The 15786-nt window shown below is 40.2% G+C and overlaps 1 protein-coding gene across 2 annotated transcripts in view; it reads left to right on the top strand.

Annotated features, from left to right (window-relative positions):
• The first annotated feature begins 2664 nt into the window (after positions 1 to 2664).
• SLC25A17 (solute carrier family 25 member 17) overlaps positions 2665 to 15786 on the top strand; it is a 47051-nt gene continuing 33929 nt past the window's right edge. For both annotated transcript variants that reach the window (XM_082850845.1, XM_082850847.1), the window contains exon 1: positions 2665 to 2820. In XM_082850845.1, the coding sequence (XP_082706971.1) occupies positions 2767 to 2820 (54 nt within the window). In that variant the 5' untranslated portion in view covers positions 2665 to 2766. The remainder of the gene's footprint in view (positions 2821 to 15786) is intronic.

Raw genomic sequence — 15786 nt, 5'->3', positions numbered from 1 at the left:
TTAAATAAGGCATATCATATCATTGGTGCTGACAATGCACCTCCACAGGGGTTTTTCCTAGTAGAAGTCTGATGGCATAATTGTGCTGTTAGGCCACTTGTGATGGGCCCAATTAGAGGGACAAGAAATAATTAGTTTTAAAAAGTTTGGTGCCGGGCTTCCCTGGTGGCGCAGTGGTTGAGAATCTGCCTGCTAATGCAGGGGACACGGGTTCGAGCCCTGGTCTGGGAGGATCCCACATGCCACAGAGCAGCTAGGCCCGTGAGCCACAGCTACTGAACGCGCACGTCTGGAGCCTGTGCTCCGCAACAAGAGAGGCCGCGATAGTGAGAGGCCCACGCACAGCGATGACGAGTGGCCCCCGCTTGCCATAACTAGAGAAAGCCCTCACACAGAAACGAAGACCCAACACAGCAAAAATTAATTAATAAACTCCTACCCCCAACATCTTAAAAAAAAAAAGTTTGGTGCCGTAATTTTAAAAAATTAGTATGTACCAATATTTATAACCAATAAAGCATACTTTGGAGTGCATATATTTGGGGGCGCGTCGCCTAAAGTACATAGGAAAATATAGTTAAGGATAGCTGGTAAACTTCAAGAAGTCAAATCTAAACTGAGTAAGGCATGTCTTGTTGGCAAAAGTTTTAAAACTGGATTCTAAGTCTTAGGTGGAACCAGAGTAGTAAGGAGGTAAATAGAATTAGCATAAACTCGTGTGTAAGTGCTATGAGATTCTAGGTATCTGGTATATAATCAGGATGTCCTTAAGTAGTTCACTCGCAGATCACGAGGACATTTTCAGGTTGCGGTGTAAGTAACCTGACCATATGGCAGTGTATAAACAAATAGGAAGGTAATCAGTTATGGCTAGGTTATTTTTAACTATTTTGTAATGATGGTATGGTTGTGAACAGAATGATGCTAAATTTTTAGTATATCGTTTATGTAGTGTGGGACTTAGTGCTTATATAATTGAGGGAGCGCTCTTTAAGAAAAACAGTGTATAATTAGGAATACTGAGATGTGAAAGTGAATGTTTAGAATGAGCATAATGTTACTTTTAGAAATTGGAAATATCTCAAGCATCACAACTATAGAGATAGTTCCATTTAATAAATGATATACCTATGGAATTGCTACATTTTCTGCTGCCTACTCTGATTATATGACTTTTGTGTTTTCAATAGAATAGATAATTCCATCTTGATCAAAATATTTTTTGATAGCTGGGACGCAAAAGATTTCACACAGATAGACGTGCTGTCTGCTCTAGGTCATACCCGACAAATGGTAATTCTGAAAAATACTGTGTTCAATTACCATCATAAAGGGAAAGTATTTGTAAAGTGTGTTTATAAATCTGTATGCTACATAGTCCAGTTTTTTCTTGAGAGAGCTTCCAATTTAAGTAGGAGTCTGTGAGAACTGAGTCCTCTGGTTAAATTTTACAGCGGACAAGCTTTTGTGTTCCACTGCCAGAATCCTATCTTCATTTGACTTTTGGACCTGCACCTCATGTCATGACCTTAGAGAGTGGTGGGAGTATTCCTGGAAGCGATTCCTAACATAGGATGTCTAGCAGTAACCTGTATTAATACATATAAATATCTCTAAATCCAACTGTGTGCCCAAACTTGCTTTTAACTTAGCTGTCGTCACTGTAGCACCACTGTAAATGAAAGGGAGTTTAAGTGGAAAGGGATCTTAACCAATAGCATTTAAAATATTTTATGCAAGTTTTGTGAAAACATGACCAGGTAAACATTGTTGGGACTCTTTCCTAAGGGAGTAAATGTGATAAAGGGCGTAAAGCACTGGGCCTGGCTGTAGCAAGCAGCCAAGGACTATCAGCAAAGATATTATAAAAGTAGACTTACTGGTACTGAAACAGGCAGACGCACAAAGCTATGGTGCTCGAGTAATTGTGGGTGAGGGCTAGAATGTGATTTTTCTAGTTCTGTGTAGTTTGGGTTTTCGCTTTGTAACATGGAAAATTTTTTTCGGTATTTTATAAAGTACGTCTACGTAAATTAACTTTTCTAATCCTCACGGTATTAACACTTGTCATTCCACAAAGGAGGAAACCAAGAGGTCAAATGATTTTCCTGGGTGCCTACTAGTTTGTCCCCACCTCCATCTGATCATTTTGATTTCCTGAAGCTCAAGTTCTCTTCCCACCAGGGTTTTTCAGAGGGGAGAACCTTGCCCGATCAACATTTATTTCCTCTTGACCAAAATGTGACTAAAAATACTAGCAAGAGCAAATACGAGTAAAGTCTCAAAAGAGAAACAGGAAGATGAGTCCCCCATCTTGCTTGTCTCCATCTTGTCTTATGGAGAGAAGTGGGGGAAAATGAGGCTGTCCACGTTTTCTGAAGTCTCCAGTGTTGCAGTAGGTGTGAAGTACGACTGGCCAGGTCCCGAGAACGTAGCGGAAGTCGAAGCTGACCCATCCCTTACTGAATTTCGGCCCGACCCACCGCTCCGCGTGATAGGGGCAGCACCGTGCTGCCCCGCCCCGCTCAAGGCCCGGGGGCCAATCAGAGCCAAGGGGCGTTCCCAGCCCCGTCTTTCCCTCTTCCTTCCCCTGCGGCTGACGGCCGGGAGACTGGGCGGGCGCCCTGCGAACCGGAAGTAGTTCTGGAGGAGGTGGGCCTGAGGGGTTGGAGGTGGTGACGTTGGCGCCCGGGGCTCCGGCGCTTGTTACCGCCTGTTTGCGGCTCCTGCGAGAAAACTGTGGCCAGGTCTGCGGGAACCGCACCTATGGCTTCCGTGCTGTCCTACGAAAGCCTGGTCCACGCCGTGGCGGGAGCCGTGGTGAGGCGGGATCTTTATGCCCGGGCCGCTGCGGGGTGTGGGGCTTTTCTGGGGCCAGACCGGGATATGGCTGGGGGGTGGGGATGAGAAGCAGATCGTATCGTGACTGGGACATAGAGGAATGGAGCATAGGTGAAATGTTGCTGGAAGAATTTGGGGCGAGGCCCGACACTCACCCTCCGCCCCTGGCTACCGCTTTGACCTCTTACAGAATATCTGGGATGTAGGCAGCGGTGATCCCACACCGCCACAGGGAGTCAGGAAGAAGATCATTGCCGTTTTCTTTGCCTTCTGAAATTTAAAGGGCAGTCGTCCCCCTAAACCCACCCCACCGCACGCCCAAACTTTGACTGGGCCAGAGGAAAACCTAGGTGTGAAGCTGTGTTGCTGAATCACATTCTTAACTACAGCCTATTTTCACACACTTGCTGCAGACAAGTGGCAGTACCTAGCAGGGATATCTCTGGCCAATATCATTGGCAGGAGAAGATACTTTTTTTTTAAATTAAATCAAGATCAGAGTCGCTGTCTACCACATATGTGGTTTACTATGAGGAATGTGCTTGGTGCTTGGGCTCCTGGATTTCTCGCTTCCACTTGACACCACTCCCTTTTCCTTGAAACTTTCCACTCTTGGTTTGAGTAACTTCCTCTGTGGTTCTCGTCCTGTCTCTCTGCCTGCCCTTTCTCACGTCCTTCTCTAGCTGTCAACACGCACGTGGAGTCACTGGGACTTCAGAGGACTATCACTGACTGAGTCCTCTTCTCCTAGGCCCCCAAAAGTGCACTGAGAGCTCATGTTCTGTGTAGGCTAATGGGAGTTGAACCCCAACTCGTCACTTGTTAGATGGGTGGCCTGTAAACCTCACTTTCCTAATCTGTAAAGTGGGGGTATTGACACCTACCTCACAGAGTTGTTACGTGAATTAGATGACACAATAGTTCATGGAAGTGCCTGATTCAGGAGTCCTGGTTCATTCAGTTAGATCAAGCTTTCAGCCATTGTAAAGGCGCTGAAATGGTAGCTTGTTTGATATGCTCTAGGATAGGCATTGGAGGCCTGTGTGTCTGGCATGGAGGGAACAAAGAGGCAAAATGGTTTCAGGAGACCAAATTGTGTAAGAATTTTAACTCTGAGTGTGAAAGACAGCTAACTAGCTATTAGAACAAGTTCTTTTGAGCATGCAGCAACTTGCAGATGTACATTTTAAACGTGATCACCCTGGCTGCTCTGTTGAGAGTAGACTGTACGGGAGCAAGGGTGGAAGCAGGGAAACTTTCAAGGGACTAAGATGGTAGCAGTGAGGTTGTGAGAAGTGATCATGAACCTGGAATATATTTTGAGATAGAACCACCAGGGTTTGATGGTAGATTGGATGTTGGGTGTAACACGATGCGAGTTGGTTGACTCCCAAGAGTTTGGGTCTTGAGCAACTGGAAGGATGATATTCCCATTTACTGAGATGGTGAAGACTGTAAAGGAGCAGCTTTTGGGGGAAAGATGAGAATGGTTTTGGATTTTGACTAGTTAAGTTTGAAATGCCTAAGAATAGTTATGAGACTAGATGAGCTAACAAAGAAATGAGTGTGGACTGGGAGAAAAGTCTCAAAGACTTAGCCTTGAAACATGCCAACGTTAAGAGGTTGGGGAAATGAGAGCACCAGCAAAGGAGACTAAGGAAGGGCCACTAGGGTAGGATGAAAACTAAGAGAATGTGGTGTTCTGAGAGTCGCATGGAGAAGGGTGTAGACCAACTGGGTCAGGTGCTGCTGGTGAGTCAGATAAGATAAGGACTGAGAATTAACCATTAGATTTATCAACATGATAAATCCAGTGGTTAATTGAGAGGACTTGTTTTGGTGTTTTAGGGGGGAGAATAGAGTGCAACAAAGAGAAAATGGGAAGATGGGAAATGTTTGTTCTCCTTTCCCTCAATAAATGCCATTCATTCAACATCTTTACTGAGTGCTTTTTACGTGCCATGCACTGTTCTAGGTGCTAGAAGTATAGTGGAGAACAAAGTCTTTCTTCATGAAGTTTACATTCCAATGGGGAAGTCAGACAATAATTGAGTAAATCAAAAAATAAATAATTTTAGATAGTTTTAAGTTTTATGAAAGAAAATAAGTGTTGGCAAACTTTTGCTTTAAGGAGGCAGATGGTAAATATATAGGTGTATCGTCTCTGGTGAAGCTGCTCAACCCTGCCATGATAGTTTGAAAGCAGCCATTGACAATAAGTAAATGAATGGGCAGAGCTGTGTTCCAATAAAATCTTATTTATGAAACCAGTCAGTGCATCAAGTTGGCCCTTGGTCTTAGTTTTCTGAGCCCTGCTATAGACAGTGATTGGGGGTAGAGGTGATACTATCTCTATTTAACCTGCAAAGACATTTCTATTTTTTTTTTCTCTCCTTGTTGCCTATTTTTCTCTTGTTAAAAGTTCTGCTTGAAATTATGCACCCTGAATTTGCAGTGGTTTTTCTTTCTCCCATAAGCTATGTTAGATTATCTAATAGATATACTTTTGTAAAAATAATTTTTTTTTCTCTTGCTTCCCTCGGGGCAGTACTGTTCCTGGCACATGTCTAAATGAGAAATTGCATTGTGTTTTGTTATTCTTTTGAATTTTCATGCCAAAGAGTGGTTCTCAAACTCTTTTTGCAAATTTTTGAGTTAAGGATAAACCACACAACATGGACCCGGCTTTCTTCTGGTTGCTACCAAAGGAAAACAATTTCACCACAAAATGTCACTACATTTGATGAGACGTGTGACGAGAAAAATGGCATTGCTTTTAATGGTATAGTACTGTGGTAATGAATGGCTCATGTTTAATTAAATGCCTTTGCCATGATGTTCAACCAAAGCTTTGAGATGATCCAGGAGAGCACAGTAGTTAAGAGCATTTGAATGCCTGACTTGAGCTAGGCAGCCTGGGTCGGAATCCTGGCATAAACTTCAGGATTTGGTATAAACTCCAGAGTTGCCTGGAGTAATTAGTTGTGGCTTCTCCCCAAAAGATTGTTAGGTCATTGTTTAAGATGTTGATTTACAACCTTTTTTTTTTTTGCGGTACGCGGGCCTCTCACTGTTGTGGCCTCTCCTGTTGCGGAGCACAGGCTCCGGCCGCGCAGGCCCAGCGGCCATGGTCACGGGCCCAGCCGCTCTGCGACATGTGGGATCTTCCCGGAACGGGGCACGAACCCGTGTCGCCTGCATCAGCAGGCGGACTCTCAACCACTACGCCACCAGGGAAGCCCCTACAACCTTTTTGAGTTGACATGTTTCATGTTTGCTTATTCACTTCTTTCCAGGTCCTACACTTTCTCACCCCAAGTGTGGTGTTATGTGTGCGCACACACACACACACACACACACACACTTTAAAAATTAAAATAAACAGATTAGTGATTTTGAGTGTTTTATGCTTCACTTTGGTATAAGTGCAGATAATCTCAAGTATTTGAAAATCAGAATTGTGCTGTTTCAGGAGAATGCTTTATCTCCAGTTGATGACTATTGTCTGATACAATTAATGGCCTCGCATGTAAATACTTCTCAAAATTTTGAGTATAATTAGGTTTATAATTTTATATTTTTGGTTCTCAGATTAGCTTCCAAAGATAGATTTTATTTGTAGAAGTGTACATTTGTAATTAAAAGAGATTTTATTAGTCTAGAATTTGAAAAGTGAGATTGGTTGGAATTGTCTAGGGGGTTTAGATGCCAAAACAGACTTTGGAATTGTAATGATAATTATTAATCAGTAACTTTCAGGGGTCTTCTTTTTTCCCTATTGTTTATTTAAAAATTGTTTTTTAAATTTTAATTGCATAATTTGTTTTAAAAGAATTACATTTCATTGAATAAATGCTGACCATTAAAAAATTCAAGTCATACAGAAATATGAAAGAGTTCTTTCTCCTTCCACTCTACCTATTATTGTGCTGTGACTCAAATCCCAGACATACCTCTCCTTAGAACTGTGTAAAAAGGCTTATTCGGAGCACTTTTCTCCAGTTGGTATCAAAGGAGAAAATTAGGCCCAACTATCTGACTCTGTAGCTCATACTCATACACTTAACATTACAGTGGACTTTCTACCATATAGACTCACTACCTGCCTTTTAGAAGTAGAAACCAAGTAGAACTTGTTGATTTTCTGTACAAGGTCTTCTGGATATAAAGGTTATCAGTGGAAAAGTCCCTGTCCTCAGGAAGCTCTTCTTAGGTGTATAGTGGTGGTGTGGATAAGACCCCTGGTGGTACCTAGGAAGAAGTGGTGGGCTGCCCCTGTGAAGATAATGGGAAGCCCCCAACGTTGACATATTACCAAGACTGTGCACAGTGGGAAGAGGTAAAGAAAATCAGGAAAAGGGAATGTTGCTGTGTGGCCCAAAACATCAGATATCCACTATATCATGTTGTTAAAAAGACTTGAAAAATCATTGGCTTTTTAGTATAAAATATTCTATCATATGGGTATCCCATAATTTATGGACATTTGCGTTGTTTCTAGCTTTTCACTGTGGTAAATATTTAGTATAGATGTTAATGTGACCTCCCAGCACCCCATTATGAAGAAACTATGGGATTGCTTGGTTAAGTGACTTTCCTAATGTTACTCATTGATTTATAGATTAGAAACAAAAACCTAAATTTTCAGATTCAGTTTAGTTAACTCTGATTCTAATTTGTTAAATGCCAACAACCTCACAGGGTTCTGTGAATATTAATAAAATAACAATTAAAACAGCTTTTATACTATCTGACACATAATAGGGGCCCAATAAGTGAAAGCCATTAATATTTTTGTCCACAACTATGTTTTCTAATTTTCTATGCATCCTAACTTGTTTGAGTTAGTTAATTTAATATTAGATTTAATAATAATATTTAGTACTTATAGAATTCCCTATCTTCTCACATCTGTTAACAACTTTGATAGGTAGGCAATATAACAAGTAGTTAAAAGTATGGCCTCTGAAACCAGACTTGCCTGAGTTCAAGTCCCAGTTTTGCCACTTATCACATGTGTGACCTTGGGCATGTCTCTCAATCTCTCTTGCCTCAGTTTCCTCATCTATAAACTGGGGAAGATAATAGTACTCACTTCATAGGGTTGTTTCTGAGGCTCTTAGACAAGTATCTTTATTCTCATATAGAGACAAGAAAATGGAAACAGGTATGTTAAGTGTTTTTGCCAAGATTACCAGTAAGTTATTTGGTCACAGGCCTGGGGCAAGAACCCAGGTCTCCCTTCTCTGCTACTCTTCTGTTGCTATGCCTAGCTGCCTGTTCCTTCATACTTCTTGTCTCTTTTCCCCATCCCTTTGTTTAATTCAAAACTAGCCCCTGAATATCTTTAGATTTTCAGAAAAAAGTGACATTAAATATTACATATATACATGTATAATCAAACTGGAGGCACTTGGACATTAATTGTTCATCAGGTGCACTTTAAACCACATATCGAACAATTTAAATGTTAAGTTCTTTTTGGAAGGGTTTTCTTTTCCACAGCTGGCTCATCCAGACCCATAGTTTGAATCTAGTCAGATTCTCATAGAATTAACTTAGGATAGTATACATCTGAGGGCGTTGTATTACTTTGGTTTAGAAACCTTAAAAGGAGGTAATTAGAAAAAGTCTTCATTGTCTTTACTTCCTTGCTGTTTTATTTCATTTAGTCTTCCACTAAATTATGATTGAATTCTTATATAGCTTTTAATCTTTAGGACTTCTTTGCCTCACTACTCATCCAAAATATATCTTGATATCTTGATAAACTTTTTTTCAAGACTTAGTTTTTTAGAGCAATTTTAGGTTCACAGCAAAATTGAGAGGAAGGTACAGAGATTTCCCGTGTATCCTCTGGGCCCCCCCAGCACTCCCCTCCGGCCAATGCACAGCCTCCCTCATTATCAGTATCCCCCACCAGAGTGGTACGTTTGTTACAAATGATGAACCTACATTGGAACATCATAATCACCCAAAGTCCATAGTTTATATTAGGATTCATTCTTGGTATTGTACATTCTGTGGGTTTGGATAAATTTTATAATGACATGTATCCACAATTACATTATTATATGGACTATTTTCACTGCCCTAAAAATCCTCTGTGCTCTGCCTGTTCATCTCCCCCCCTCACCCCAATAAACTTTTTAGCTAATAGGGTCATTTCAGTTCAGTTCTCTTCATCTTAAAGGTTCTTACGTAGTCTTGATTGGAATTATTTTTCCAACTTTAATTTGCTTTGTGCCTCAGTAGTCTATGACTTAATTTTTTTTTATTGAAGTAGAGTTGGTTTACGATACTGTGCCAATCTCTGCTGTACAGCAGAGTGACTCAGTTATACACATAGAGACGTTCTTTTTTAAATATTCCTTTCCATTATGGTCTATCCCAGGAGACTGCATATAGTTTGCTGTGCTATACAGTAGGACCTTGTAGTTTATCCATTCTAAATGTAATAGTTTGCATCTACCAACCCCAAATTCCCAGCCCATCCCTCTCCCTTCCCTGCTCCCCCTTGGCAACCACAAATCTGTTCTCTGTGTTTGTGAGTCTGTTTCAGTTTTGTAGATAAGTTCATTTGTGCCATATTTTAGATTCCACATATAAGAGCTATCATATGGTATTTATATGACTTAATCTTTTTAAAGGAACAAATATGGTAGAATAGCTGAAAAAGGGATTTGGAGTAAGACGTAGCTATCTGTGTCATCTTGGGTCATTTATGTTTTCTTTCTGAACCTGAGTTTTCTGAGCTGTAAAATGAAAACAATAACACTTTACTTACTGGGTTCTCTTGAGAAGCCAATGTGGTAACACTTGTGGAGTACCTATTACAATACCTGTAGTAGTGTAGTAAGGCCATAATCATTTGTTTCTTTTTCAGAGATTTTTTTTTTTTTTTTTTGCGGTACCCGGGCCTCTCACTGTTGTGGCCTCTCCCGTTGCGGAGCACAGGCTCCGGACGTGCAGGTTCAGTGGCCATGGCTCACGGGCCCAGCCGCTCTGTGGCATGTGGGATCTTCCCGAACCGGGGCACGAACCCATGTCCCCTGCATCGGCAGGCAGAATCTCAACCACTGTGCCACCAGGGAAGCCCCTCAGAGATATTCTTGAAAATACAGTATTTGTACCCAATTTTAGAAATTCAGTGGAATTGAAATTTTCTCTCATCTTGTATAGTCAACTGTATCCATTCACTTGTAACAGATGATCTCGGCTTTTGCTCTAGATAAAATAGAGGCTACTTGGGATGAGCTTTCTAATGTTTCTGTTTTTTCTATTACAGAATCAACTGCAATTGTACCCAGTATTTCCTACATTGTGCTGATCTCAGGAAAAACAGATGTGGCTGGTCTCTGCTATCTTGATTCCGCGCGCCCCCCCCCGCCCAACTTACACTACCCACAGTTATCTTTTGGGACTTTGCTCCATTCATTTTCACTTCTTTCCCATAGCTTTAATCTTTTTCCATGGTTTTTCCCTTCAGCCCTGACCTGTAATAAAACCATACCAATCGGGTCTACACACTGCCTTCTTAGGTGCCGCTCATTCTCCTTCCCTTTATGCTAAGTTTATTTAATGACTATTCTGTACTTCCTGCCTCTCCTCCTCATCCTACTCTGATTGCTGGAACTGCTCTTCCATAGGCCATCACTGACTTTCTGCTGACTTAGTCTACTGACTCTTTTTCCATTCTTATTTGATTCGACTTCTTTGTAGTATTTTACACTGTTGACCCTCCTACCTTCTTGAAGCTCCTTCTGAAAGAGCAGTTATTCTTTTTTTAAAAAAATTAATTTATTTATTTTTGGCTGCATTGGGTCTTCGTTGCTGCGCATAGGCTTTCTCCAGTTGTGACGAGCGGGGACTACTCTTTGTTGCGGGGTGCGGGCTTCTCACTGTGGTGGCTTCTCTTGTTGTGGAGCACGGGCTCTAGGTGCGTGGGCTTCAGTAGTTGTGACACACATGCTCAGTAGTTGTGGCTCGCGGGCTCTAGAGCGCAGGCTCAGTAGTTGTGGCTCACAGGCTCTAGAGCGCAGGCTCATTAGTTGCGGCACACGGGCTTAGTTGCTCCGCGGCATGTGGGAATCTACCCGGACCAGGGCTCGAACCCGTGTCCCGTGCATTGGCAGGTGGATTCTTAACCACTGTGCCACCAGGGAAGTCCCTTTATTTTTTACTAAATGACAGTTGCTCTTTTGGAAGGAGTGTAAATAACGGTTGCTAATTTTAGGACCCTGATTAATATTGAGCCCCACTGCTAAAAAATGCTGTAAAAAGGATATATAGGAAGCAACATTTGTTGAATGCCAACTGTGTACTTGAAATGATGCTGGGTCTTTCCATAAGTTAATTCTCACTTCTCACAGCAACCTCCACATTTTTTATTGGTCCCCAAATTACAAATGGGGAGATTGAGGCATGGAGATTTGAAGTAATTTATTGTACAGTATGTACTGTAGCTGGGACCAGAACCCCAGTTTATTTTATTCCAGAGCCCATGCTTTTTCCGTTGGGCACTCAGGTGTGTTATCTATTAAGCCTTTTGTTTAACTTGTGTATCTTTGAATGGGTATGAGAGTTAGCTTGTTTGTTGTATCAGGGGAAAGACTTACATTAACTCTGATTAGGTGAATAACATTTTTGAATGTGAAAGCCACAATAAGTGGCTTTCATCTTTGGAATTTCATTAGCTCCAGATCTACCACTGACAGTGTATTTTAGTTGATTTCTTTTAAAAATAATCTTCTGTCCAGTAATGCCATATACTCCATCAGGAGATGCTGTACACTGATTTCAGTTGTGCTCCTGTGACTCAACCACCATTTCTGGACTCCTCTGGAAATTGACTTTGGAACTAGCATTGCATTTTTTTGGATTATTTTTCATCCTTCAGGGGTGAAGTAGCATTTTGGGAATGGTTGAATTTGGTTAGTAGGCCATCATTGTTCGTACTTAAAGGGTGTGATACTCTGCTTCTATATTTATGTGTGTCCCTGTCTGTCATTCCCATAAGATGGCACACGCTTGCAGAACCAAGCCTTGACCAAGTTTGCCCTACTGCTTCCTTCTGACTTTGTGGTGTTGGGTGCTTCAGTTCCACACCACGTGGGTTTGTGTCACAGCCAGATTAAAAGGTGGACTGAAAAAAAAAAAAAAGGTAGACTGGATATTTATTGACTGCATATTTATTTGGCTGCGCTGGGTCGTAGTTGCAGCTCGCGGGATCTTCGTTGCTGGTGCAGGATCTTTTAGTTGTGGCATGCGGGATCTTTTAGTTGTGGCATGCGGGATCTTTTAGTTCTGACATGTAGGATCGAGCTCCCAGACCAGGGGTCGAACCCGGGCCCCCTGCATTGGGAGCATGGAGTCCTAGCCATTGGACCACCAGGGAAGTCCCTGATTCTTTCTTTTATAGTTCTTTTTTAGTTCTTCTGGTAGATATCCCTTCTCCGTTTTCCTAGCCACCACTCAAAGTGATTCAAGGCCTTAGTATTTTAAATCAGATGTACTTTGCTAAAGCAGTGTTTGTATTTGTGCTCTGGTCTTTCAGGTTGAAAGCTTTTAAGGTTACTTGGATGGCTCCCTAAAAGGCCTTTGGTGTGTCTTTTAATCAGACACTTGTGTACAAAGGACCTAATTTAAGATTTCTGGGGTTTTTTTCTCCCTGATTTTGTCATTTTCCTAATTTTCACGTCCAGGTGAAATGGTAGCTATTTTATGTTTGTTCTGATTTGCTTTTGTTTACTATTTGTTACACTACAAAATTTTATAAATTTTTGGAGGCAGGGTGATTAAGTTAAGAATAAATTTCTTATTTATAAATTATTTATAAATTTCAATTGTTAAATATCCAGGGAACATAGAGAGGTGGTAGATGCTATGGGGTAATAGATTCAAAATGTGAATATGTCACCAACCTGCCCGTACACAATCTTATGAAATAAGAACAAAATAGAATAAATAGCCAAGGAATAAACACACTCACAAATATTTTTAAATATTTATTTGCTAAGACTAGCAACAGTCCATTGTAAAATACCTAAAATGGGATTCCTGTTTCTAAGGAGCTTATCAAACTTTCTCCTGAAAACTTCCCTTTATAATTTAAAAAAAATCTGTATAAAATATTTTTTAAAAAACAGTTACTTATTTTTTCTTAATTAATTAATTTATTTATTTTTGGCTGTGTTGGGTCTTCGTTTCTATGCGAGGGCTTTCTCTAGTTGTGGCAAGTGGGGGCCACTCTTGATCGCAGCGCGCGGGCCTCTCACCATCGTGGCTTCTCTTGTTGCGGAGCACAGGCTCCAGACACGCAGGCTCAGTAGTTGTGGCTCACGGGCTTAGTTGCTCCGCGGCATGTGAGATCTTCCCAGACCAGGGCTCGAACCCGTGTCCCCTGCATTAGCAGGCAGATTCTCAACCACTACGCCACCAGGGAAGCCCAAAACAGTTACTTCTTAAAAGCATTAATAAGGTGACAGGAAGGTAAGGAACTTTTAGAAATAGAGAATGAGTGAAGTCAGGACCCAGAGTCAAGGAGAGCAGTCTTTGCCCTGTAGGAATTGCTTAGCCAGGTAGACACGAGCTTTAGATTTGTAGCTTACAGAGATACAGGGAAGAAAAGAAAGAGTCCATTCTGTCCAAGATAAGTCCAGTAGGGGATCACCGAATAAACCTGAAATCCCAAAGGAATGCGCTATAAAGGTAAATGGGAAATAAACTTACTCCTCCCCAGGAAAATCGGCTGTCTCCAACCTTGGCACTAATTTGAGAGAGGAAATCACCACTGACATTTTGAAGCCACAGGGCCTCCCTTAGGTTGCAGCCTGAATTCTCACTATTTGATTGGAAAACCTAAAGTGAGTAACTTAGAGCAATTCCAGGTTGGTGGGTCCCCAGAGTGCCTGGCAGAAATCCTTTCCAGAGGTACTTACCTTTATCAGGTCTAAAAAAAGCCCAAAAATAAAATTTTAAGGGAAATGAGCAGCTCAACCCAAATTAACGAAACTAACAGAGAAACAAGGCAATGTGAACATGTACAGTAGACAGGAGCAACAATCAGAAAATGGACTTCTCAGTCACAATCTAAAAAGCTATTTAGTCTGTATAAAAATAAAAGGCTGGAAAATAAGTGCAAAGAACAAGAAACTAACATTGGCCAAGCAGATTTGAAAATTAACCACGTAGAATATTTAGAAATGGAAAGTAAAATAATTGAAATTTAAAAATTGATTGTGTGATAGTCATGGGAACACTAAATATTGATTTAAGCAAAAATCAAAACTCTTAGAGGGCTGGCAGAAGAAGCAGAGGGGAATATGAGAGCTAAATTCTTACCCTCCGTAATAGAAGGTGAATAATGTCTAAAATTGATTAATCAAAAGATACCAGGATATTTTAAAGTTATATGGAGATGTGTAAATGACAAAAGATACAGCTAAAAGAAAATACTTTCCTCTGGGGAGGAAGATTGTATAAAATGGGCAGGAACTACTTATTTTGTCATTTATATTACATGACTTTTTAAAGTATATGCATGCTCTGCTTTGATCAAATAAACATTTAAAATTAAAATATTTAATGCATAGCTATGAATTGATCATTGTTGAAGCTGAGTGATGGGTTCAAATTCAAGCGTTTTTATACCATATAGACACAGCTGAAGGTAGAATTAGTGAGCTAAAGGATAATTTAGCTGAAACGTGATTCTCACTTGCAATGATTGTAGTCAGGAAACTGGAATGTTTTCTACATTTTGCTGAGAGAAAATGACTTCCTACCTAGAATGCTATGTCCAGTGAAAAGTTTAAAAACATACACGAAATAGAGACATTTTCAGATCATGAAAAGCAGTTTGCCACTAGCAAGATCCTCACTTGGAGAAATTCTAAACCTAATGAATATTTTTAGAATTGATAAGTTAGGAATATATGTTGTAATTACTAGATAGCTTGTAAAAGAATTAGAAACTATAACTTAAAATTTATTGGAAACACTAGTCAAATAAGAAAGCAGTAAAGGGCAGAAAAAGCAACATAGAGCATGTATGACACATAGCACAAAATAAGATGACAGCTGGGAATTCCCTGGTAGTCCAGTGGTTAGGACACTGAGCTTTCACTGCTGTGGCCTGGGTTTGATCCCTGATCGGGGAACTAAGATCCCACAAGCCACATGGCATGGCTGTAAAAAAGATGACAACTATAAATCCAAATAAATATTAATAAACTAAGTGTTTCAGTTAAAAGAAATTGTGCTAGATTGGTTTTCAAAAGGGAAAAATGCTATTTATAAAAGATATGTCTAAAAGAAAAGGATACAGAAAGTTTGAAAGTAAAAGTGTGAGAAAAGACATGCTAGACAAATACTAAGCCAAAACTGTTAACATCAGACAAAATAGACTACAGTAATGTCACTACTAGAGATCAAGAGAATGACATCATAGAGAAAAAGGCTCAGTATGTCAGGAAAATAAAGCAGTTTTAAGTTTGTGTTCATCTACTAATATAGTCTCAATATCTTTAAAGCAAAAATTAATAAAACTTTAAGAGGAAATATCCAACCCGTCATCGAAGTGGTAGATTTTAATATATCCTTCAGTAATTGATAGAACAAAAAAGGAGGGAAAAAATATAGAAGATTGAATATGTATTTAACAAACTTGACCTAATAGATACATACAGAACATTGTACCCAACAACTGCAAAATACACATTATTTTCAAGCCAAACATGGAAAAGTTATGAAGACTGACCAGTTACTGGGCTGTAAAGCAAAACTTAAATTTTGAAAAAGTTTTGAAATAGTACAGAATGCTTGAAGCACAGTGCAATTAAGCTAGCAACCAGTAACAAAAAGGTAACTTTAGAATATAAATATATATATACATATATATATATATATATATAACATATATGTTTGAGCATTAAACACATTACT

This window comes from Leucopleurus acutus, assembly GCF_964270905.1.
Source record: "Leucopleurus acutus genome assembly, chromosome: 11".
Taxonomy (NCBI): domain Eukaryota; kingdom Metazoa; phylum Chordata; class Mammalia; order Artiodactyla; family Delphinidae; genus Leucopleurus; species Leucopleurus acutus.
This window is presented reverse-complemented; position numbering and strand designations above follow the sequence as displayed.